The 25,604-nt window shown below is 35.0% G+C and overlaps 1 protein-coding gene across 1 annotated transcript in view; it reads right to left on the bottom strand.

The window, feature by feature from the left end:
• Window positions 1-25,604, bottom strand: part of NCAM2 (neural cell adhesion molecule 2) — a 151,141-nt gene that overhangs the window by 28,011 nt on the left and 97,526 nt on the right. The window contains exons 13-15 of the mRNA XM_058848801.1: window positions 14,065-14,184; window positions 11,769-11,890; window positions 4,215-4,395 (exon numbers count right to left, since the gene is read on the bottom strand). Of these exons, the coding sequence (XP_058704784.1) occupies window positions 4,215-4,395; window positions 11,769-11,890; window positions 14,065-14,184 (423 nt within the window). The remainder of the gene's footprint in view (window positions 1-4,214; window positions 4,396-11,768; window positions 11,891-14,064; window positions 14,185-25,604) is intronic.

Here is a 25,604-nt window from a genome sequence, read left to right as displayed (position 1 = left end):
TGTGTTTTTAGGTTGCAACTCTAATGGTTCAGAATGACAACAGATTTGGACACTTCTGTACCAGCTGTGGGGTACAAAGACAGGATCTCTGTCTTCTCACTGTAGAGAAAGAGTGAAAGGGCCCATACAAATGGGCTGTAGAGTCAGCTCTGGGAGCTAATGGACTTTAGTTGTTCCCAGGGGTTTTTATGGCTGCAGAGGTTAGTCCATGCTCTGCTAACATGGATAAAGAGCTAAAGCACACAGTTCCTTTGAGAATACCACAGCAATAGAAGCTTAACAGTATAGATAAGCCAGAACAAAATTTTATAAAACATTACAAATCAGCACTAAAAATGTGATAAATACTTCACTCAGAGGCAAACACACTGAGGTTAGAGTTGTACCTGCCTGCAAGTATTGCTAACTGACATCCCTAGTGAGATACTGGAACACATAACAAGACATTTAAGACTGAGCCACTCTTTCTCCAAACATGATTCTAAAATACATACTTGCATGCCTAAGTGAAATGTGAAATACAGATACAGAATTATAACCACAAAAAATAACTCAAAAAAGTATGAAGGGAAATGGTTTATATATATATATAAATATAAATATATATGAATAGATTTATAAATACAGTTATTCAAAGCAAAATATTTTAAGAAGGTTTGATGGGCATTTCTCAAACTCAGTGCAAGTTTCCAATGATAAACCCTTTAGAAAACCAGGAAACTTTCATTACAAGGATTACAAATTCTGAGGAACTAATCACAAATGTGACTCAGTGAATGGATATTGTGTTACAGGCCTAGGAACACACATTATGAAGCAAAGTAGATCTACATTTGGAGGCTGCAGAGGCCAACCATGTGAAAATTTAAAGGAATGTCTGTCTTATTTATGCACCTCCTTGATGCCAGAGAGCAATTTGCAGCCTCAAGCTCCTTCCCAGACCTAAGACTATTACTGGAAGATCATCATATTGTATTATCATGGAATTTGACTGGCAGCCAGGAACTTGTGCACTTCCCAAGGAAGCAGAAGCTCTGGATTTAGTGCCCACAGGAGTTGCATATTCACATAAGCAGAGTTTTGGCTTCCAGTTCCTGTCCCCGGGGATTACTACTGCTGCCTGATATCCAATGGTTTTTGAAAGCACAAAAAAAATCTCCTCCTGCAGAATTTAGAAGCAAAGTCTTATTTCTTGTCACAACTCTTATTTCCCTGCTTAGCACCCACTGAAGGACACACAACATATCCTTGCTTTCATCTCGCTTCAGTTCTCTGATTTATTGCATTAGCTTGCACACACTTCAGCAGGGTATTATGTTATATATAGTTAACCTACAACATACTTAGGGGATTGTAAAATTCTCTTGGGATAAGTAATATTCATGAGATTGTATACATAGAATCTACAGATTTATTTATTTGTAAATTTAGAGACAGACATAAACACTCAGTTCAGCTGAAGTACCACAGATTTTGGCAAATACAGATGAAAACCTCCAGGAGTCTTGAAGGCTTTTCTAGTAATTACATTAATAATATGAAAAGAAACCTTGGTTAATGCAACTACTAAGAGAGCACAGGACAAATGATGCAGATTTCATTCAAAATTCTACCCAGTTTCAGTCTTTTTGGCCTATGTCCTTTTCAAAACTCATCTGTAGACACCTAGCTGTCAATACAAAGCCTCACACAAATAGTGCATCATCAGAGTTAACTGACATCAGAAAGAATATTTCTGCTCAACCTTAAGCATTTTATACATGAAATCAATTATGTTTTAATAGATTGCATTCATATTTTTGCAGCATTATGTCTATATGTATGTAATATATTGTGACTATAATATTATGCCATTTCAAAACAAGAATAATGTTCATGAACATGAACATTAATGTTCTACTGATTCTAAATATCTTTTGACATACTTTTAAAAATCGGCTACAGAATGTTCTTATGATGGGAATTTCACACTCTTTTTTCAGGCTTTGAAAAAAACAATTGTCAAGGAAACTGATTAGTTCCACAATTATAATTGCAGTAATGATTCATATAAAGAAGACTTGAAGTTAAATAGTGTAGCAGACTTCTTGCAACTACTTAGAGGTTATGAGAGAGTACTGAAAGGATAAAGCCCCTAAGAACCTATAAAACTGTTTTTAGAGAGAAATGTTCTATCTTTCTTCTGAAATTAAATTAACTAATCTACTTTTTACTTGGATGTCTGGTGACCACCTATGTTATACTTTACAGAGGAGAGTTAAGTTTCTCTGCTACAGCAGCTGTGGCAATAGTGTGGAAGAGTTTGCATAATTATAAAAGGCTAAAGTTAGAATACATTGCCAAAGAAATAATCTTTTTGTTTCAAGTATGCAAAATTGAAAAATGGCTTATCCTTTCCCTAAATAAGTTTTTACTTATTTTTCTACTTGACAGATATTTTTATTTCCTTGGGTTAATGAGTTTCCCTACATTTCTTTTCCCCTTTTCTTTTTCAATTGTGGGAAATTTTATTTCTGAATGATGGCAATCATAAGGCCCTGCCTGTTTAAAAAAAAGTAGACAGAATCTATTGAGACCTTGAATTTCAATCAAGATGCAAATCAACGTTACTTCAATTCAAGTGCATAAACAAATATTTGTGCTAGAAATTAATCTGAGTCTATGAATGAATTAAAAATATGTTTTCTTTTCAATAAATAAAAGGGAAGGTTGCTTCCAATATTAAAAAAAAAAAACTTCTATGGAATATTCAAAAATTTTGCAGAGATCTTGAGTTAACTTTCCTGAAAAGATATTTGAAGGAAACTCACAATAGACAAGAAAAAAAATAGACAATTATTTCAAAGTTTTCTGATGGCACGCTAGGCCACAACTCATTCTAGCTCATTGGCATTGTATAAATGCTAGTCAGGTATTCAGATATATAGATATTGATATGGTTTACATTTTACATTGTATTTATTTTGCAAGTTTTTTGCTGATTTTAATACACTAACAATTTGAAAAATGGCAGATTTTTCAAGTTGTAATGATGATACTGATCTAATTTGGAAAAAAGATATTAAAGATGTAGTTCATAATTTTAACTAAAAGTTTGAAATCTCTTCCTCATAGCATTTTCTTTATAAAAATTAAAATTACCCATAATATGGAGGCTAGCTTTGGAGCAAGCTGCAGGCCCCATGGCCTGCCAGCCCTGCCTGAGAAGCTAGCCTGGGAAATTCATGGGAGGATTCAAAACAATCCTCAAAGACACAAAACAGCCTGCAGGTGCTGTTTGTCTGTTCCCGTGTTTTCCTTGCAGGAGAAAGTCGGGGGGTGGTGAACCCCACTGCCAATGATGGTAATGTAGCACTTTACTAACCAATAAGAGTTTCTTTTCTGTACTTTCGACGAACTAGTCTATATAACATGACTGAAGCAATAAACTAGAGATTCTCTCCTCTTCTGACTCCTTTGAGAGTCCGTGTCGTTCTTCCTGCCGTTCCCAATTAGAACGACACCATAATACTTCAGAAAATACCTTATTTTAGATTTATTGTTAACTAAATAATTTTTTATTATTGCATCAAAATAAAACCTTATGTTGGGAAGCCTTATATTAAAACTCATACACTCACTTGTAAGTAGAATGCAGTTTTTCTTAAATGGACTTTCAAACATTCCTGTTTACACACTTAAAAATATAAACAAAGTTTCTATAGATTTCAAATTTTGTAAATCAGCCTCATAGAAGACTGTTTGGACACTATGTTAGGGTGAATCATTTAGACAGTATCTAAACAAGACTATTTGAAGACTTAACATCATCAGACACTAAAATAAATGCCTTCACTACATGTGTAGGTCAAAGCACATGTAGAGATGGGACTGAAATCAAGAACTCTGGCAAATAACTGGCTTAACAAGATGATAGGCAATACATGGCAACTTGAAAAGCAGGTGTATCTTAAATACCATATTTCTTGCTAAGTGCCATCAACAGGGTTGAAGAACCAATGTTTCTTCTACGCTTAAAAATTACTTTATTAATAAGAGAAAAATGGGAGACAGGGTCCCATTTAAGGGTACTGAATCAAACTTTTGCTGATAATGAAGTCTGGGGTCTCACATTTTTCCAGTCCAAGACTTCAGTTACATTATGCTCAACTACACACAGCATACTATGAATTGGAAATAATACACAGACAGAAAGCATAATTAAATTAACTTACCAGCAATAATGTTGGGCTTTGGTGGCATGCTGAATTCATACAATGTTGGTTCAGAATAACCCAGTCTGTTGGCAGCTGTAATTTGTACTTCGTAACCCATCGTCCATTGAAGATGCTCTAAGATGATGTGGTCTCTACTACCCTGAACTTTTTTCTCTAGCCACTGGTCTTCCTTATCTTTCTGTGAAGATGAAAATATTTGTTTTAATTCTCCCAAACTCTTGTAGTATTTGTCTAAAGTCTGTATCTACAGGATGCACAAAAATATGGAGTTGCCTTTACAGAGGTTATGAACATTGAAATAATCTAATTTTGAAGTTCTGAGTACTTAAACCTTTTGTAATTTTGACTACTCCTTATCATGTTTCCACAATGTGGATTTAAGGAATTTTGTGGTCAATCCTTTTAAACTTTATGGCTTCAATTTATTCTTTCCTCAAATACTGTTTTTTTATTTTATAGAGCAGCAGGCTAATCACTTCAATAATAAAATGCTAAAAATAAATTATGTAAGAAGTTTATTTTATACAGACATTTCAATTACATTTTGCTCAATATTCATTCACAGAAACTTGCCATTAAACCCAGTCTTAAATTGTTCATGAGTCTAGCTGTGCTTATATCATACATTAGTTATTTAATGAAAATATACACTAACTGTAACAATATAGGAACATTTCACAAATCAGGTTGTAAGCAAGAATTTAAAAAACACTGAGAAAGTATGAAGTACTATGTCTACACCTGTGAGTGGATACAAATCTTTAAAACCGTATTCTAGACAAAAAGGATTCTCACTGTTTCCCATAGTTAATTAAGTTAATTAAGACATCTGTACAAAGGGAACAAATGAAGAGTTAGGTTAAAAACTTAATTCTGGCATTCATAAACCTGGAGTTCTTACCTTTGCAATCGCTACTTTGAGTACATAATGCATTTACTTATTTTTTTATACAAGTAGAAATGACACAATTACTAATAAGTAGCAGGATAAAACAATATCTATTGTCAAACAAAAAAGTAATCTTCAAAGGACAACCAATAACAGCCAGTAAGAATCCATGCAGTCCTACTCTTATGAGACACTGAGATACAATAACATGGCTAAAATATTTCTTGAGGGACAAATCCTGGCCATCTGACCCATACAGCAACACAGACCCAATCAGTGGATATAAACCATACTGGAAAAATTAAACCCAAACAAACTTACAATACCTGTAAGTATAACTTTTTAGCTGCACACTACTCAGCAGCTTATATTTAGGCTCTTTGCTGAACCATTTTGCTCTTTACTGATACAGTTTTCAGAGGAAACAGCATCTAATTTAGAGAGTTCAGGGACCAATCATGTTCCTTATGACTTACTTTTTTTGTCCCATCTTCAGAAAATAAAGAACACACTAAATTCTCTTGTGTGCACTGCTGCAATAATTTACTTATTATCAGTTCTGAGACTGAAGATTTTTCCATACTGACTTTACCTTTTCATAAACTTTCTTGCTTTTTCTGCATTAGCATTGGAATTGTCATAAGATATTCTTAGAATGATTAAAATCCAACAAAATATGTTTCCAGAATATTTTCCTCCAAGTGAAAGTTTATACTTGATGTGGTGATAGACTAATGGAAAACATCAGAATGGTAGGTCCATTACAAATCATGAAAAAACTACATAGAATGGAGTAAAAAAAGTTTGTTAATCATACAGTGAAAACAATATTTTCTGTAAAGGGTATCTTTCCACACCCTGATGGATACTTTCTATTGCAATCACTTGACCCTGAGTGAATCCACTCACATTGTCACTATACTAAATTACTTTTACAAAATATATTTTTGCACAGCATTGCTGAAATAGAAGGAGCTAATACTGATTGCAATATGCATATGAAAATACTCCTTTGTGAGATTAGGAATAGCAGTGTTATGTGGAACAGTATTTTAATGGCTGTTTAAATTGGTGAGGTATGGGAGGAGTTAGAAAAAATACAGCTAAATTCCAAAGAGTATCAATGTGAATCAGAAGTTTCATTCCCTACATAATCTCATAATTGTGCACAGATACCATGTGAATATACTAGGGAATTCCAAAGGGTTTCAGAAACACAGAAAGCCAAAACAGTATGCTGAATTGAAAACTAAATACTCAGGTTAATACAGTTCCTGCAGAAAAAAGCAGTATTGCAAACAGAGATATATTTTGAAAACAAACTGCAAAAATCTATGTGATGAACAGAATGAGGCTGCAGTTCTGCAGACAGAAGAACAAGTGAAAAGGCTGGTGTTCCACAGTTTGGTTGGGTGAAAAATAATGAATGAGCAGAAATATAACAGGACACCTGCATATGCTATGCCAGAGATACCATAATTTAGCTGAAACTGAAACCAAATGGGTCAATTGAGATAAAGGTAACAAAGTCCATGCCCTGAGTTAAAAGACAGAAAACTTTTTTGAGGAGTGACAAACACAAGTTAGGAGAAAGAGGAATAATGTATCTGGAAAGCAAGGTGTGTTCCAAAGACAAAAAGGTGAAATCTTCCAGGGTCTGCATGTGTCTTCTTAAAGAAGTAAAATAAAACAAAAAACAAAACAAAACCACAAAAAAACCCTCAAACCAAACCAAACCAAACCAAATTAAAAACAACAAAAAGGAACTTCTATGCCTTTCATTATAGCTGTTATTTCAACTATGTTGTGTTTTCAAGTACTTTACCCTAAGCAGAGCTCAATAATGTCACATTTGATTTACTATTAGTTTAGAAATGAAAAAAGAGGGGTTAGAACACAAATCATGGGTCTGCCAGGTAAATCTTCCCACAAATCTCCTTGTTTAATAGAGGACCCTTTAAACTGTAGTTTAAGGAGCAGAAGGAGAACCATAAGAGATCACTTTGTACCTTATTAGTTTGTTCTGTTATTAATACTTAAAATTTATAGAAAGCTCTACATATGCACAGTGTTCTACAACAAAAGGAATTAAACTTCTAAATTATAAACAGTAGTCTAGTTTGGGAGTGAATTAATATAAATGTCTTCAATAATCATTAATATAAAGCAACAAATTCACATTTACAGAAACTGTGATGGAATCTGCAACCTCAGAGATTGAGATCAAAAATGTTCCTTTATTTTCATGTTATTTTGTTTCATATTATGCAGTAATACTCCTTTACAAAAGGTCACTGATAACCTAGCCAGTGACTGGCAGTTCTGGGGATTTTACTGCCCACTCCACTTCCGTTACTTTTCAGCCTTATATTAACACAAAACAAAATCAACAACAAAATCCTCATATCATCATTTCTTAAATGTGTATATATTGGCTTTATATAGTTTTGGCTACATATTTTTTTCATAATTTAAGCATCAGACAAATTTATTTAAAAAGAGTCTGAGCTAGGTTTTTAAGAGAGCTGTAACCTCAATGCCCTGAAAAAAGAAAAACAAAAACCAACCCCCCGAAACAAACAAACCCACAAAAACAACCTAAAACTAAACAAAGCAGTGTAAAACTCCATTCTATCATGAGCTGACTGCTTTTCAAAACTGAGGGACTTCCAGACAATGGTAGAAGTAAAGCAAATCCACTGTTTAGGCAGCAATTTACTAGTCTGGAAAATAACATCTCTCTCTTTAATGGTCATTCTACATTGTATCCAAAATCACATTCTCTGGGATCTTATAAAATGTGAGGAAAAGTGATTAACCCCCTTCAACTCTTCCCTTATTCTCCATCCTCCCTAAATTGTTGAGCTGAAAGCACAGCTCAAACAGACTTAATACGGTGGTCCCTGTGATGAAAGAATGGACAGGAGACCCCACACTATCTTGAAAGCTGGCAGGAAAAAAAATCATGAAATCCTCACAGAAGAAAATCTGATGATTTAAAGCAGTGACTTTACAAGAACTAATTACACTGGGCTGGGGATTTCTAGGTCTGGTAAATATGGGTAATAAAGTTCAGGGGCAAATACTGAACAAAGCACAAAACAGCTGGTAAGGTACATGGTGTTAAAATGAACAGAAAGTCAGAGGATCTGGCAGGTAGACTGGAACCTAAAGATGCAAACGCATTTATCTGTTTCTTGGTAGGTGTCTCAAAGTGGGAGTAAATAAGAAATTATCTCTTTTAAAATATTCTATATCTATAAAGTTTGCTATAGAACCCACTGTAAAGGAACAAAATTAACATGTCCTACATCAACACAGTCAAAAAATGAGTGAATGTACTTCAGAGCAAAGCACATGAACTATCAAACTCTTATCTGCCAAAATTCAGAGCATTAATATTAACCCCATCACAGGTCAAAAACAGCTGAACAACTTTTATGTCTGTAAAAACCATTTTAGTAAATTTTCCTTGCTTCTATCAAAAGGTTCATAATCATAAAAGAGAATTATATTTATTATTCTACTCTAATTCCAATTATTTACTAAAATCTGTCCTGCCAGGGAAAAACAAAAACAACCCTCCTTCCCTCACCATTCTCTTTTGTTTTTCTAGCTTACTGTTGGCATTCTGTGACCTGGCAGTACAGAAATGCTAAGACACCTATTCAGAACTTTTCAATCATTATGAAGTAAGTTAAAGCAGTGTCAACACTTTCCAAAGGCTGCTTTGTGGCCTGCCTTTCTTTTTTCTGTCTGTGCCTGGTCACCTGCCTGCCCTGAGCTGCTGTGACAGCCACTCTCCTGTCTCCCAACTGCTCCTTCCTCCTGGCCCTCCTTGTCTCCTCAACAGTCCCCTCTCAATTTTAATTTATTACTCTGTTACTTGGTAAATGCCCCATCAGATATGCCATTTACAAATTCAGTACACATTCCCATAATTTGCATGGATAAAGCTTCACACCTACTGTGAAACACCAGCATGTCATCATGTGTCTCCCAACCAACTTTGGAAGCACCATAAGCAGAAGAACCAAAGGGAGACTTGAGTTGGCCCCCGTGAAAAACGATTAAAGAGTTCCTGTGACAAGTGTGGTGGGCTGGTCATCTCTGGCAACAGACAGGATGCTTCCCTAGAGAATTCCCACCATTCCTCTTTCCAGATGATTGCTGGGAAACAATTTTCCCTTGCTTTACTGTCTCCCTTCCTATTCTTTCCTAAGGTAACTTTGAAGCCAATGTTTGCCATCAGCATCAGACTCCATCAGTGAAGCTTTGTTAAGCTGTCTCAACTTTCTTAGTGCAACAGCATGAAAAAAAAGTGAGGCTGCTAAATCATAAAAATTGCACAGTGCCTAATACTCTGGAATACAGAAGAAAATGTCAAGCTGCTTATTATCTGATTGTTGTCAATAATTCCTGCCCATAATATGAAGAAACTGATGCTAGAAAAGGAATATTCAACAGAATGAAATATATGATTGCCAGAAAAAAACTTACTGATTGCCCTCCACCAGGATGTAATATTATGTAATATTGCTTTAATATCTTAAAGGCTGTCCTTCCCCCAATTAAAAAAAAAAAAAAAAAGAAAATCTGTATAAAACTTAAACATGGGCAAATTAACTTTTTGAAGAAAAATCCATTGATGTACAGATTGTCATCAAACATGCAAGTCTGAAACCAAATACATTGGTCCAGGTGCTAAAAATGAGGCTGGCAAGAGTTCCAGGAAAGCTAATTAAACATGACCAATGGGGAAGAGAAGCAGTCAATAGATAACACATAATTATGTACTTTAAATAGCATTCATTCTTTCTGATTGAAACACCAAAAATTATTCTGTTTCTTTTGTTGTAGAAAGGCCTTTAATTTAGTCAAATTACTTTTTCAATTGGAAGCTCAAGGAGTTAAGGATTCGAGGTCTAAGGAAAAGCTATCTTCTTCAGTAACCTTTTAAGTTTTCAGTTACTGCTTAAACTGCACATTTACCTTCCAACAACACACAAGAAAAGTAATCTTTTATACTATAATATTGTACCTTAGTCAATGCATGAGATCAAAATCAGATTTCCAAAAATTTTTGGGGTAGAACCAAAGGAATTTAGTTTATTTTAATCATAAAAACAGATTAAATTCCATATGTTGCATGAATGCATTTTATCCAAAGAGTTTATTTTGTACTCAGTGGTAAATACTTACAGACATTGTAATCTAACTAGGAAGTTCAATCCCACAAAACACTATTTTTATCTTGTATTCCATATTTTACTACCCTTGTCATCTTTCCAATTACTTTTCTTTTATGTCAACTGTATCCACTGGATAGATAGGTATTTAAGAAGGTCAACTAAGATTTAGGGATCAGTGATAGCAGAGTAACTTCTGGTCATTCCCTCAGACTAACCTTAAGAGTGCAACCAAATATTTCTCAATTAATTTGGAGCTATTAATCTTCTTTGGTTATATTTATCATAGGACAATAATCTTACATACCAGATTTAGCACTTGGATAATCCATGGACTGTAATCAAAAACTTACATTATAGCAAACATCAGGAAATGTGACAATAACCTATTACAAGTTAAGGAACTGTCTTTCCCATTTTGGTAAGATTACAACAGATTCTACAGTTAATTTCTCAAAAATTTTTTCTTTCTGTGAATAAATACAGTCTGTACTACCTTCCATTTAACATGCTTAGATATACAGTGTTACAGTCACAATTTTCTAGACTCCTAATGGACATTTCTGCTGTAAGACCTTGGTAAAATGGGCCTAATCAGATAAAAGGAAGGAATTTTTCTTAAAATGCACACTTTGTGATTAAACACATCACTTTTGCCAGCTCTGCAGTTACCTCTTCAATCCAATAATTTATAAACATAGTACAGCAGAAAATGTCTTTTAGCTACATTATTATTATTAATAATAATAATATAATAATAATAAAAAAACCCCACACAACTATGTTTTTTTAATAGATTATATACTGGAGGAAAGCCTGCTTTCTAAACTTGCCAGATTTGATGAGGGAACACAAAAACAAAGCTGTCTAGATGACAGAATACCAAAAACTCTGCTGCGATGACTATCTAAGAACAGATATGTGCTCTGAAATTCATGAAATTCCCAACAATGAGCCAATTATTTGGCTTTTGTAAGATGAGACTTGGAATTCAGGCAGAAGATAGGAAACATGACCAGGTAATTAAAGTAATTTACAATTAATATGGAGCACTGCAATATAGCATTGTATCAATATAGATGCATTTATAATAGATTTAAAATTTGCTGTTCAAACAACCTTTAAGTGTGCAATTTTAATGTTTGCTAATTTACTGCGGTTTTAAAAGCTGAACACTAATGTCCCATTTTTACTATGAAACTGAAAAATAATATAGTACTCTTGATAAGATGAATTTTCAGTATACCTTGAAGAACAGATGAGTGTTTTGGGTTTTTTTTCAAGTTTTATTTTATAATCTGACATCTGCAATCTAGTTACAAGAGAAAACATATTGCATTTAAAAAAAAATAAAAATAATTCTGGACTGCAAACCACTTTGGTAAATTTCAAATAATATCAACAATTTTATCTGAATTAAAAGCAGATATTAACCAGCATAATTCACTTATTTTGATTAAGTGAAATACTTACACTTCTGTATTTGACAATATATTCCAGTATGGGGGCACCTCCATCATCTTGTTTAGTTATGCTGAGTTTAAAACTCTTGCCACTCTCTGGTTGTCCATGAATTGAAGGGGGGCTTGGCTCCCCTAAATAGAAATATTTCATAAATATTTAAATAAAATTTAAATAAATATTTAAATAATAAGAAAACAAAAAATACACAATAATAATAAAAATAATTCAGCAGTAAGATAACTTATAAATTACATCTAGGAACTTGTCCATAATAATATTAATCAAAATCTTAAAATCAATGTGATCATTCCAGGCACTACAAAACAGCCTGTATAAGAATGTTAAATACTATGCTCGGAATATGTTCTAATGTAGATTCCTCATACCAAGAAACAAAATTTTGTGAAGTATGAAAGAAATATTAATTTCTTTGAGACCTTCTGACTTCCAACACTTTTAAATGGAATTTCTTTCCAAAATCATTTAGTCATCAATTCAGCAAGGCTGGTAACCTGCTACTCATACTGAAGCTTAAGAGACACTCTCTTATAGGTAAGCATCCATAACTTGAGAATAACCTTTAATCCTATGTGAGATTTCTAATTTGAAATACTTTTTAAATTTAAAATAAATTTATTCTTCAAAAAATATACCAAGTGAAATTAGATAAAAAGTTATCCAAAAATAACTTCTTCTTAGAGAAGTCAATTTCAAGAGTAAATAAAAATAATAATATTTTCAAAGCTAAAACCAAATGTCTTAGTCATAATGAGAAGGTAAAGGTAGTCTTAAACATGCAATCAAAAGATTAACAGCCACTTTAAGATCCTTTCCTAGCCAAAAATTCACAGATTATCTTTTCTATATGCAATGCCTATTACATTTGTTTAAAGGAGATCCTAAATGAACACATACTGAAGCATCTTATTTTCAAAATACCTGTAAATGTGCATTTATCCAGAGAGATACTGTTCCTTCAGAAATAATTGTATTATTTGTGTTTAGCACGTATTAAAGTAAGGATAAATTTACTTAGATCACAATGTAAAACTTATCTAGCCTTCTGTCAGATAACAGATATATATATATATATATATATATGTATAATGTATTACAGTTGCTGTCATTTTTCCATCAAGTATATTGATAGAAGTAATAGCAAAATATTTTTCTGTCCTGGAATATATTTAGAATATATGTATGCTTCAATGAAAAAGATATTTGGAAGCTGCCAAGTTACTGTTTTGGGACAGAGGAAATGTATAATATAATAATTATAATATAATAATTAATATAATATAATATAATATAATATAATATAATATAATATAATATAATATAATATAATATAATATAATATAATATAATATAATATAATATAATATAATATAATATAATATAATATAATATAATATAATATAATATAATATAATATAATACAGTAATAAATGTAATCTAATCTAATATCACAGAAATATTTTCTGTTTTTTGTAGTTACATTACTTTTATTGTTCATTCTCTTAGGGCCAGTATTAGGTACACTGAGTAATGCCCCATTAAGGAAACAGTTCAGTTGCAACAGATTTATGACAGACTGGTCTGGCAGTAGCTGCTGATGTATTTCAACATGCCTGTTTGATTGCTACACACTGCCATCTGGTAGTTCCTTTGCTTTTCTTCTCTCTATGTTTTTAATTTATTTACTGTTGTTTCTATTTAAAGATAATTTGGGAAAAATATTTTTCATTTGCCCTTAATATTTTAATCTGGATCTTTGGCATCTTGTTACTTCAAATACAGAATTGGTTTCATAGAATTTCTCATTTGCATGCAGTCATAGTTAAAACAATTCATTCTCATAATTTCTTATATAGCTTAAGATTTCTGTTTGAGGCTTGGTAATTGCAGAAAAATAGCACCATAGTTTGGTAAAGAAATGTCTCCAGAAATGGCAGATTCACTTCTCTTAGATGTGGCTAATATCCTGTGTGTTAATGAGAAAAATTCCTTATTCCAGTATCTCTCATGGTTTTTGCTCCATTATATCAAATAAAGACTCTTCTGAATCTCAAAAATTTAAGATAATGGGATAAATTCTCCAATTTAAGTTCACTCATACTTCTTGAAAGGGTGGAATAACAAAACATGATTTCTGAGAAACAATATAAAGACTGATGTAATACACTGGGGAGTGGATTATAAACCTGAAACATTATCTACAGTGAATTGTAATTCAAATCTAGAGATATTATAATAATAATAATAATAATAATAATTTTCATTTAACAGCACAAGTATTACTCACGGACAGGTAAGGTCTGAAAGATCTCAGTTTTGCTGTACTCTCCTTGCCCTTTTCCATTTACAGCAGCGACTTTGATTTCATATGTTGTATTTGGTTCCAAATTGCTCAGAACAACCATAGCTAAAGGAAAGAAAAAAAAAATGTATAAAATTTGACGAATAAATTTATCAAAAGGAAAGTAAGACAATTTCATAATTTGCTTTCTTCACTTGTAAATTAATGAGTCTCATATTCTGACAGTACATTAGTTTTAAACTCAGCTTTTTTGTTGAGTGCTAATAGCCCTTTTTCCATCTGCATAAAATCATTGTTGTGACTGAGAAAGTTATGCTTCTGAATGAACAGTGAAGTCAGTATTACAGAAGCCACAGTCAACAATTGAGGACCGTGATGGGGATCAATATTTTATGTTCAGATTGTGAGCATAGTGTATTGGTTTTGCACACCCAGGTTTTGGTAGTGAGGCTGCTACAGGGTGGCTTCTGTAAGAAGATGCCAGAAGCTTCTCCCATGTCCAGAGCCATTCCCAGATGGCTCCAGGATGGACCCACTGCTGGCTAAGTCTGAGCCCATCAGGGACAGTAGCCTTCTGTGATAACATATTTAAGAAGGAAATAAGTTATTGTGCAGATGTATTTGTGGCCAGAGGAGAGTGGGATGAGGATGTGAGAGGAACAGCCCTGCAGACATCAAGATTAGTGGAGAAGGAGGGGCAGGAGGTGCTCCAGAAGCCAGAGCTAAGATTCTCCTGCAGCCCATGGTGCAGCCCATGGAGATGCAGCAGTGCCTGGCAGACACGGGAGACCATGGGGATCCAGAGGTCCACCTGCAGCCCATGGAAGAGGCACACAGCACAGCAGATGGACGCTGAGAGCGGGTTTTGACCCCATGGGAAGCCTGTGATGGAACAGGCTCCTGGCAGGGACCTGCAGACCCATTCAAGGAGCCCATGCCAGAGTAGGTTTCCTGGTAGGACTAGTGACCCTGTGGGGGATCCATGCTGAAGTAGCCTATTCTTGAAGAACTAGTGAAGAGTGACCCATGCTGGAGAACTTCATGGAGAATTGTTTCCCATGGGATGGACTCACTTTGGTGTAGTTCATGGAGAAGTATCTCCCATGGGACAGGCTCTGCACTGGAGAAGGGGAAGGACTCTACTCCCTGAGGAACAACATGTGATGAGCTCATTTTTTGACCAGGTGACCCACCTGGTGGATGAAGGAAGGGCTGTGGATATGTCTATTTGGACATCAGCAAGGCCCTTGATACTGTATCCCACAGCACACTCCTGAAAAAGCTGTCAGCCCTCAGCTTGGACAGGAGCACTCTGTGCTGGGTTAGGAACTGGCTGGATGGCCCAGAGAGTGGTGGTGAACGGTGCTGCATCCAGCTGGTGACAGTCACCAGTGGTGTCCCTCAGGGGGCTGTGCTGGGGCCAGCCCTGTTCAGTATTTTTATATACATGGATGAGGGTATTGAGTCCTTCATTAGTAAATTTGCAGATGACACTAAGCTGGGAGTGTTGATCTGTTGGAAGGTAGGAGGGCGCTGCAGAGATCCCTGGAATGGTTGGATGGATGGGCAGAGTCCAGTAAGATGAAGTTTAATAAGTCCAAGTGATGGGTCCTGCAGTTTGTCCACAATAACCCCCTGCAATGTTACAGGCTGGGGACGGTGTGGCTGGACAGTGCCCAGGCAGAAAGGGCTCTGGGGGTTCTGGTGACAGCAGCTGGACATGAGCCAGCAGTGTGCCCTGGTGGCCAAGAAGGCCAATGGCCTGGATCAGGAATAGTGTGGTCAGCAGGAGCAGGGAGGTCATTCTTCCCCTGTACTCGGCACTGGTGAGGCCACACCTTGAGTGCTGTGTCCAGTTCTGGGCCCTCAGTTTAGGAAGGACGTTGGGACACTTGAACATGTCCAGAGGAGGCAACGAGGCTGGTGAGGGGCTGGGAACACAAACCCTGTGAGGAACAGCTGAGGGAGCTGGGGTTGTTTAGCCTGGAGAAAAGGAGACTCAGACCTTATCACTCTCGACAACTCCCTGAAAGGTGTTTGTAGTCAGGTGGGGTTGGTCTCTTTCTCCAGGAAGCAACTGACAGAATGAGAGGACACAGACTCAAGCTGTGCCAAGGGAAATTTAGGCTAGATGTTAGGAAAAAGGTTTTAACTGGAAGACTGATAAAGTACTGGAATTATCTGCCTGGGGTGGTGATAGAGTCACCATCCCTGGATGTGTTTAAAAAAGATTGTGTGTGGCACTTGGTGCCATGGTTTAGTTGAAGTGGTGTTAGGGCATGGGTTGGACTCAATGATCTTGAAGGTCTCTTCCAACCTAGTGATTCTGTAATTCTGGGACCATTATCACCATTCCCTGTCTCCCTGTGAGGGAGTGGGGTAAAGCTGGGAAGGAAAAGTGGTGGGAAGGTGTTTTGAAGACTTGTTTTACTTCTCATTATCCTGCTTTGATTTTGGCTGATTATATATTCAATAATTTCCCCAAGCAGAGTCTGTTTTGCCCATGATGATAATTGATGCAGGAACCTCTCCCTGTCCTTATCTCAATCATGAGCCTTTCTTTACATGTTCTCTCCCCTGTCCAATTTCACAGGTGAGGGATAGAGTGGGTGTGGTGGTCAAGTAGTATCCAGACAGGGTCAACCCATCACACACAGGAGACATGAATCTGGCAAAAAATTTATGGAATTTTTCCATCCTCCTTGCTGGCAGCTGGCACATCATGTGTGTTCCATACACCTTCATACAGTTCATAACCTGCCATTTTTCTTTCTTGGACAGCAGTATCATCTGTCATTGATCTACACTCCAAAACGCAGCTACATGCACATTGACAGTGACTTTCTGGTGCTCTGCTCTGCCAGTTCAACAATGAGTTCAAGACCTAAAATGAAAGGTGCCTATGATAGTCAAAGCAAGTGATCCAAGTTATCTACTGAGGACCTGAGAGAGAATTAGGCAGGTTTGCACATATTTCAGAGGAGGTATATGGAAATACCTAAATTAAATGTAATAACGATAAGTAAATTATAAACAAAAACCAACAACAACAACAACAAAAAAAACCAACAAAAAAACCCCAAAAAAACTTGGGAAGCAAAGGGATAGGAACTTAGGACATGATTTCAGAAATCAAGTCTGAACTCCTGACAGTGGTCATTCACAAAACCTAGCCTTATGATTCTACCTAAAGATGCCATTTGAAGCAGAAAACAGTGGTAAAGCTTGCAAAAAACCACTAAGAATCCAATAGTAAATCTAGAAGTAAAATTATCTAGAAGAAAAATAATGTTGGACTCTGGAAACCTTTTTGGGATTATGTTATCCACAGTATCATAATATTGTGCTTACTAAAGAGCAATATTGAGTATGCACTTGGAAATGTGGATCCATGCAGAGCTCTTGGAGCATTACCCTGCCTTTAGAAGAAAGATTCCTTTTATTGTCTCTGCAGCAATTGCTTGCTTGCTGTTTGCCAGCTCTGTGAAGAGCTCTCCATATGCCAGATTCCTACTGGGGAATGGATGGAAATTAGGTGGACTTGACTAGGAGCACAACAGCACTTGTCTTGCCCAGGAAAGCAGGGGCTGTAACGTTTTACAAGTGGCTGTAGAAAGGCAGTATGTTAGAAAAGAGCCAGTAGTATCTTTCACAGTCCCTAGGGGGCCAAATTTTTTCATTATAAAGGAGTATTTTTTTTTAATTGCTTTAGGCTTCTTTACAAGTTATATATTCAATGAAAGCATTATTGTTTCTGTCCATACTCTTTGTTATTCTTTTCAGTCCAGATTTATTAGAATTTCTATTTCTTTAGTTTCTACAGCAGTCTGTCAGAGTTCCCATTAAATGTGAAGCCAAAGGGATTTAATGAATTTGGAAAAACAGTAATTTCTACATTTCACACTCTGTTATGAGAATTTTGCATGAATTTGCCATTGAAACATAACTGTTTTCTTGTAAATGGAGAAGTAGAATTGTATGTCTTCCAGCACATTTTAGCTTTATCGTTTTATGAGATTTAAAAATATTGAAATCTAAAGTATAATCATGTCATGAAAAAATAATGTATCATCATGAGAATAAGAACAGAATTAGGAGATATAACATTGAGTTCTGTTAAGATTGAATTCAAAACTTAACTAAGCAGTAGCAGTATTTGACTTGCCTTTCAGCCATGATAACTTTCCAAGGATGAATAATTTCACTGAAAATAAACCTTAAGGAATATGAAATATTAGTGCTATTGTAAATGTTTTTAAAATTTAAACAACATAAAAGCATGACTATGAGTCTACATTTAAGAAAATGCAAATGTGAAACCTAAGGATCCAATTTTCTAAACACTCCTGGGACCTATAGATATGGAAAAAATTACTTATATATGCAGTATTTAAAGAATCAGTGTTACTTTAGAAACCCCTGCACAGAACTATGCATCTAGATACAATGACATTTGCAATTACATTTGCGGAATTAACCCAGATATATCTGTTAGTGTTATATGTCCTCAAAAACTGGACCCACGCAGTATCGGTGATGGTGTGATGTGTATATATTATATATGTAGGAAAAATTATAACTATGGCCTTCTGAAAAACAGAAAGAAACAACCATTCTGGATTAGAATACATACTCCAGTTGTAAACTAACACTTGGAGTAATTAAGATTAAAAAATTGTCTCACAGAACACAACAAAAGTGTGGGACTGAAGAGAAGTCTAAGAGAAATTAAAATTTCACTGGTTGCTTGAAGTTGAGATTGGAAGAAAAGACTTCATAAACAAAATTTTTAATAATTTGTGTATCTGTTATTTAAGTATAAAATCACTTTATTTCTCTTTCCATATACAAAAAAAAAATTCTTACAGGAAAATAGTCCTGGCCACAATGGATATTTAGATTTCTTTCACATTTAGTGCATAAATGTGAAAAGAACCCGTCCACTGCATACCATATGTGTACATTATGCCATTGGCATATTTCTTGATAGATATCAAGTTCCAGATATACTGAAAGTAAAATCCCTTTCATTCAGAATATCATTTGAGATTTTCCAGTTTCTTTTAGCTGTCATATCAGTAGACATTATCTTTCTAATCATAGTATCTGTGAGCTTTAGCTGGAGAATTCAATTTTGTAATTGATTTTGCTGGGATATTCACATAGTGACTGGTTAGATCGAGGAGTGGATTTGTAAGGAATACTCCAAAGACGGAAAAGCAGAACAATGGGGAAAAGCAGAACAGTGTCTCTTGTGAACTTTCCAAATTAAATAAATTATCTAATTTAAGTTAGTAAATTAATAAATAAATAAATTAATTAATTAATATAATGCACAACAGCTCAGAACTTAGTGCTATCCATTAGTAAGTGAGGCTTTAAGTCAGGCACCCTTGAAGGACATAAAGACACAAGATGTTACCAAGTATATCGGTTTTAGTTTAGGATTATATTAAGGCTTTAATACAAAATTATTAATATTTTTGACGAGGTATGCCATGAATATTGTTGCTTGTTTGTTTGGTTTTTTTTTTAATTCTGTCAACCAGAAATTAAAAAGAAACACAACAGAAAATAATTAAACCTTACGGAATAAAAAAAATAAGTTTAACCTCTTATGTGATAATAGGTTAATCCTAATGTTTAAGCAACATTAAGTATACTGTCCTTTTTATTATACAGATTCTTGTAATTTGCAAGCAAATCTAATAAATTTTTAAAAAACTAACACAGTACAGGAAAAAAACCCACAAGAATATGTTAGATAGAAAAAAATGCAGAACTTCATACTATTTAAAATACAGCTTGCAAGCATTTCATCTAGAAAAGTTCCTTTTATTGTTGCAGAATTTTAACTGCTGTCAAAATGAACCATGGGAAAGCAACATCTAACACAAGATTTGCTGTGAAATAAATTGTACCATAAATCCAAGTCAGTAAAACCAAAACAAAATTCCCCAGCTGCTTCTCTGGTCCAGGGTAGGTTGTTTATGTTACTTTATTACAGTAGAATGAGAGGAAAAATGTCTGGCATATTAAATTGTCTTTTCACTGGAGTAATCTGCCTCAGAAACCTTCTAAGAATTGTGATATATTACATAAACCATCACCAAAGAAAGGAAGGTTAGAGGAACTAGCAGTACAGTTCCTCTACATTAATCCCAAAATGGATCTTATATGAGGTTAATTAACAGAAATACCACATTGTTACATTGCTCACATTGGAGAGGTATCTGCTGCACAGAACAATGTTATTCCAATTCCAAATTCAATCCCTTGAGGATGTCAGATCTAACTGAAGAAAGACATAAATTTACTTTGAAACAAAGTAGCTGAGACATATTGTTGCTGAAATAACAACTTCACACCTATATATCTGAGATTGTGGTGGCAGAGTGAACTTTCTGTCAAAGAAGCATTACAGATTTGAGGATGGTTTGGTTTTTTTTCCTTACTTCTCTCCCTTTAATCTGAATCTGTATTACTACAGAGAATGAATGCAGCCTGACTATTGTGCATGCTAATAAGTGGAGTGTTTTGATTTAACAGCACTCTGCTGCACCTGTTACTCATTATTTTACTACTCTCAAGGAAAAACTGAGTCCCCTGGAAATACCTGAATCACTTTCAGAGGGAAAAAAAAAAAATAAAAAAAAATTAGTATTTTTATGAAGCTTAAGCAGGTTTCTGTTTGTGATGATGATTCATGTTCTTTTAAAGGTGGGGGAAAAAGTAATGGGAAGACACCAGTGAGCAACTTAAGTTACTAAAGTAATAAGGTTCTGTACAAATGTCTGAGATTCTTGTAGATGTCACAGAATATGAGCAACTTTGCCCAAAATCTGTCTGCCTGGGATGAGCAACAACTATTTTGTTTATTGCATGTGTTTGCACAGTAGGAGAAAGAGTATAAAACCTCTTTTTTCTACCTGAGGCTCACAGTTAGCTCACAGAAATATTGACAGAATGAAGTTAGAAATTGCCATGGGGAAAAATAAAAAAACCGATTTTGCTACACAGTAGCCAAAATGTTAATTCATATGCAGAAAACAGCCAGGCTGTCTCAGTTCCATCTGTCTACATTCCCTAAATAACAATTAATTTAATAAACACTCATTCAAGCATCTGGCTATAAATGTCAGAATTCAGCTAACACAAATAAATTAACTTTAATAATGAAAACATTTTAAGTTGCACATTCTCTGAAAAGAAGATAATGGTAGCCAATCATACTGTCAGTAAAATCATTGCCATAAATTGGAGACAATATTTAATTTTATCTAAAACACCAGAAATAAATGTAACCATTTTAATAATTGGATAAAAAGATTCTGTTCCCAGAATTTCCATCATTCTTTGCACTATAATGTATAATTACTAAATTATTTTGGAATAAAAGTATTAGCGGTTTAACAGTGAATTCAAATAATAACCCATGAATAAAGATATACAGTGTAGTAGATAAGGTATAACTAATATAATCTAATGTTCACTAACATGAGTAATTTCTTTACAAAATACTTTTCAGTAGCTGACATTAAAAATGCATTTGAGAAAAATGGCTTTAATATTTTTATTTATACTGATATACAACACATTAAAAAACCATTATCACGTTAAGCTCCTTTCTTCCATGTATTTAATTTTTAATTTTATTGGGCTGGATTTTGAGATATTGCTATACAAACTGAACCAAAAGTAGCATCCCTATTGTATATTTCCTTGACTACCTTTATGGTGACCAAGCCAGCTGCTTAATACCAAATCCTCAAAATTGCAGTCAACTTCCATAAAAGGCACTTGTAGATATTAACCGAAAGGGGAATGGAAGTCAAAGAATAGGAAAGGGAAAAGAGAGAAGGAAATGGAAGAGGAAAAGGAGAGGAGAAAGAAAGAAAGAAAGAATGGACAATTAAAAACTTCGTAAGTACCACAAATATAAAGTTCAAGATAGAGAGTTCTTGAAACAACTGATATTCTCTGTAAGAAGATCTTGTTAAACTAAACATAGACATTCTTAATGAAAATATTCTTTACAGAATGCAATAGGTAAAAATGGAAATATATACTGAGCTTCAAAATCACACAATTCAAATACATTTTAAAAAACTGCTCTTTGAATTACCAAACTTTTAAAGTGTCAGGTCTCCTCTCAGTACTCATTAGTCCTTAATTTTATTTACTTAATAAGTGTTTTAGAACAAGCTTTTAAGAAATACTTTTATAATTTTTTTTTTTTCTGTGTGTGCATAGGATTGTCAGTGTTTTGTAGTGTTACAACTTATTGGAAAATAATTTAAACAACGTTCAATGATGACTAGCAGTTTCCTATCATAGCATTTTGAAGAATTAATTTAGTCAATACAAATTCTGGATCTCATGGAGACTGGTGACCTTTGGTACAGTCATTAGAAGAAGTGACTGCACTTTTTTTTTTTTTTTTGCATGTTCAGACCAGGTGTTAGAAATATTGATACACTGGGAGAGACATGAAGCACTGAAACAGGGTATGACAAGACCAGAGGGTAAATAATCTCCATCCCTGGGACTTGAAACTGAATTAGAGAAAACCACACCTGACAAGATCTAGGACTGGCAGTAGTCTTGGTTCAAGCAGGAAGTTGGACCAGATAAATACCAGATATTCCTTCCAACCAAATTTTATGATTCTATAAATTAAAGGGGAACACTTTCTGGGTTCTTAGAACTCCATTTTGCCCTCTGCTATAAAATTATTGTACAATTCTTAATGCAAAGATTTAGCTTGGAGGAGCAGCCAGACACTTGAAAAGGACTATACTAAAAAGTTTAATGAAACCATAAATGAATACAGTGAAATCAATGGGGATTTGGACTTCTACCAGATATTCCCCCCATGATGTTAAAAGAAAGTATTTTTCAAAGTGCTTTCTAACATATGACTAATGTTCTCAGCAGGGTTCATTGTTTAATATTTATGTCACTATAATTGCTGCAATTTTAGTAGTACAAATTCTACTGCTTGATATAAAACCTGATTAAGTTAAACATTTTCATTAATCAAACTTACTTTCTGTTGACATGTTTTAAAATTATCCTGTAAGAAAAAATTTGAGGCCATTGAATACACCAAACTTATATTAGCAATATGAACACAGAAAGACACAGAATTAAGAACACAGAATTAAGAGGTGCAACAGAATTAAGACATCTCAGTAAGTAACACCTTACTGAATGAACAGAAAATATTACAAAATGTAGTAAAGGGATAACCATTGTAATCTCAGTACAGAAGGTCAATCAATGCCCTTATTAATACAATTTACATTGTCATTTATACTATTGTTTTTTCTCTTTTTGAATACCCTTCAAGGCTGAAAAGAATGGTTATTGGGAGACAACCCAGAAAACAAAATAATATAATTTATTAGGACACTACAAAAACATGTTCACTGTTAGCTTGTAGGCAACGCTACTGTGTATTCCCTGGTTTATATCAAAATTTGGAATCTAACCTGGATTATTGAAGAAAGAAGTATAGTTTGAGGAGGGAGGCAGGAGTTAGTTATTTACATATACCTTCCTTTCTTCTACTCTTGCTACAGCTATATCACTTCATTCCTCAATTGTATAAATCAAACAGCATCATATCCCAGCCTATTTAATATGTGGCAGAAACTAGAATCTCTCACTCTCCCTTGCAGGGCAGAAAGAATTACTTTTCTGTCAGTTTTTCCTGTCCCTTTTTCTTTTATGCCATTCCTGCAGTGGAGTTCCTGTTGTAACTTCCATCCCATTTGATATTTTCAACACAAAGTTGGAGTTGAAAGTGGTCTCCTACATTCAAAACTGTACCCATGAATTCTTTGTTACTGAAAGATCCTGAGCAGAAGGTGAGGTAGACTTCACCTGAATTCACAGCAGGCAGAAACTGTATCTTGTAAACATGAGGCCCACACTAGTTCCCATGGCACACCTGAAATATGTTCTGTTGAATGTGTATACACTAGTTTATGGTGTAGTAAATCCACCTAGTTTGTCATCTGAAGATCAGGGTGAATCTCAGGTCTAAACTAGCAACATATCCTGAACTAGTCACAGATTATTGGGCCAAATATAGTCTCTTTTTATTAAAAAAAAGGAAAAAAAAAGTTAAACAAACAAACAAAAAACTAAAAAAAAAAAACCAAAACCAAAACAAAAAAAAAACCAAACCAAACAAAAAAAAACAACCCAAAAACCAAAAAAATCCCAAACCAACCAACCAACAAAAAACACACACCCCCTTCCCCCCCACCACCCCCAGAGAATCACTTCAGTAGGAAAAGACCTCTGAGGTTGGGTCCAAGCTCTGACTGATTGCAACTCTGTTAGCTGCCAAAACATCCATTTGTTTCTTGAACAACTCCAGGGATGATGACTCCACCACCACCACTCCCTGGGTTGTCTGTTTCAAAGTTTAACAAACTTTTCAATGAAAACAATTCTTCCTCATGTTCAGCCTGAACTTCCCCTACTGCAGTTTAAGACTGTGTCCCCTTGTCTTCTCACTAATTGCCTGGGAGAAGAGACTGCCCCTCACCCAGCAACAGCTTCCCTTCAGGGAGTTGTACAGAAGGATAAATTCATCCATGAGCCTCCTTTTCACCAGAACAAACATATCCAGCTCCCTCAGCTGCTCCTCACAGGACTTGTGCTCCAGACCCTTCCCCTTCTCTGGACGTGCTCCAGTCCCTCAATGTCCTTCTGGCAGTGAGGGGGCCAGAGCTGGACACAGGACTCCAGGTGTGGTCTCACCAGTGTCCACCCACCACATAGGACAATCACTGCCCTGGTCCTTCTGCCACCCTATCTCTGGTACAGGCCATGTGCCACCGGCCTCGTTGGCCACCTGGGCACACGTGGGCTCGTGTTCAGCCACTGCTGACCAGCACCCCCAGGTCCTTTTCCTCTCAGCAGCTTTCCAACCACTCTGCCCCAACACTGCAAGGGGTTGTTGTGGCCAAAACGTCTTCAGTCTAAGAAAATGAATTTAGCAACTGTACCTTCTTCCTGTTGTCAGCAAAGCTCTGCAGAGCTTAAATTTCTTTTTCCTATGAGGCTTTATAACATATTTAAGATGTTTCGTGTAACAAAATGCAATTCACTAGTTTTTTTATGATGTTAAAAAACTGTACTGTGTTATTATATACAAATTAGATCTGGCCTTCCTTAAACAGATGGACCTAAACTGCCCATTACTACAGATATATCAGTATTCTTACAGTGAAACAAAACAGATGTTGAGAATTCAGAAATTCTTCATGGTAAGCCAGACGAATACCTGAGAGCACAGGGAATGAATGTTTTAATTACTACACTCAGAGAAGCAGACAATTTTTCATAGGTAAATTTATATATGTTAGCAAGACTTGTCTCTCAATTAAGACTGCTATTTAAAATGACAACATTTTCCATTTCACTCTAATTCTGCTTCCTAACAGTAATAAACAGAATATGTAAAATCTGTATTATTTTCTCACTTAAGTTGCTGCAGTCTTGGAGCT

This window comes from Poecile atricapillus, chromosome 1 (genome assembly GCF_030490865.1).
Source record: "Poecile atricapillus isolate bPoeAtr1 chromosome 1, bPoeAtr1.hap1, whole genome shotgun sequence".
In the NCBI taxonomy this organism is placed as follows: domain Eukaryota; kingdom Metazoa; phylum Chordata; class Aves; order Passeriformes; family Paridae; genus Poecile; species Poecile atricapillus.
Note: the sequence above shows the minus strand (reverse complement) of the source record. Positions and strands in the feature narration are given on the sequence as shown.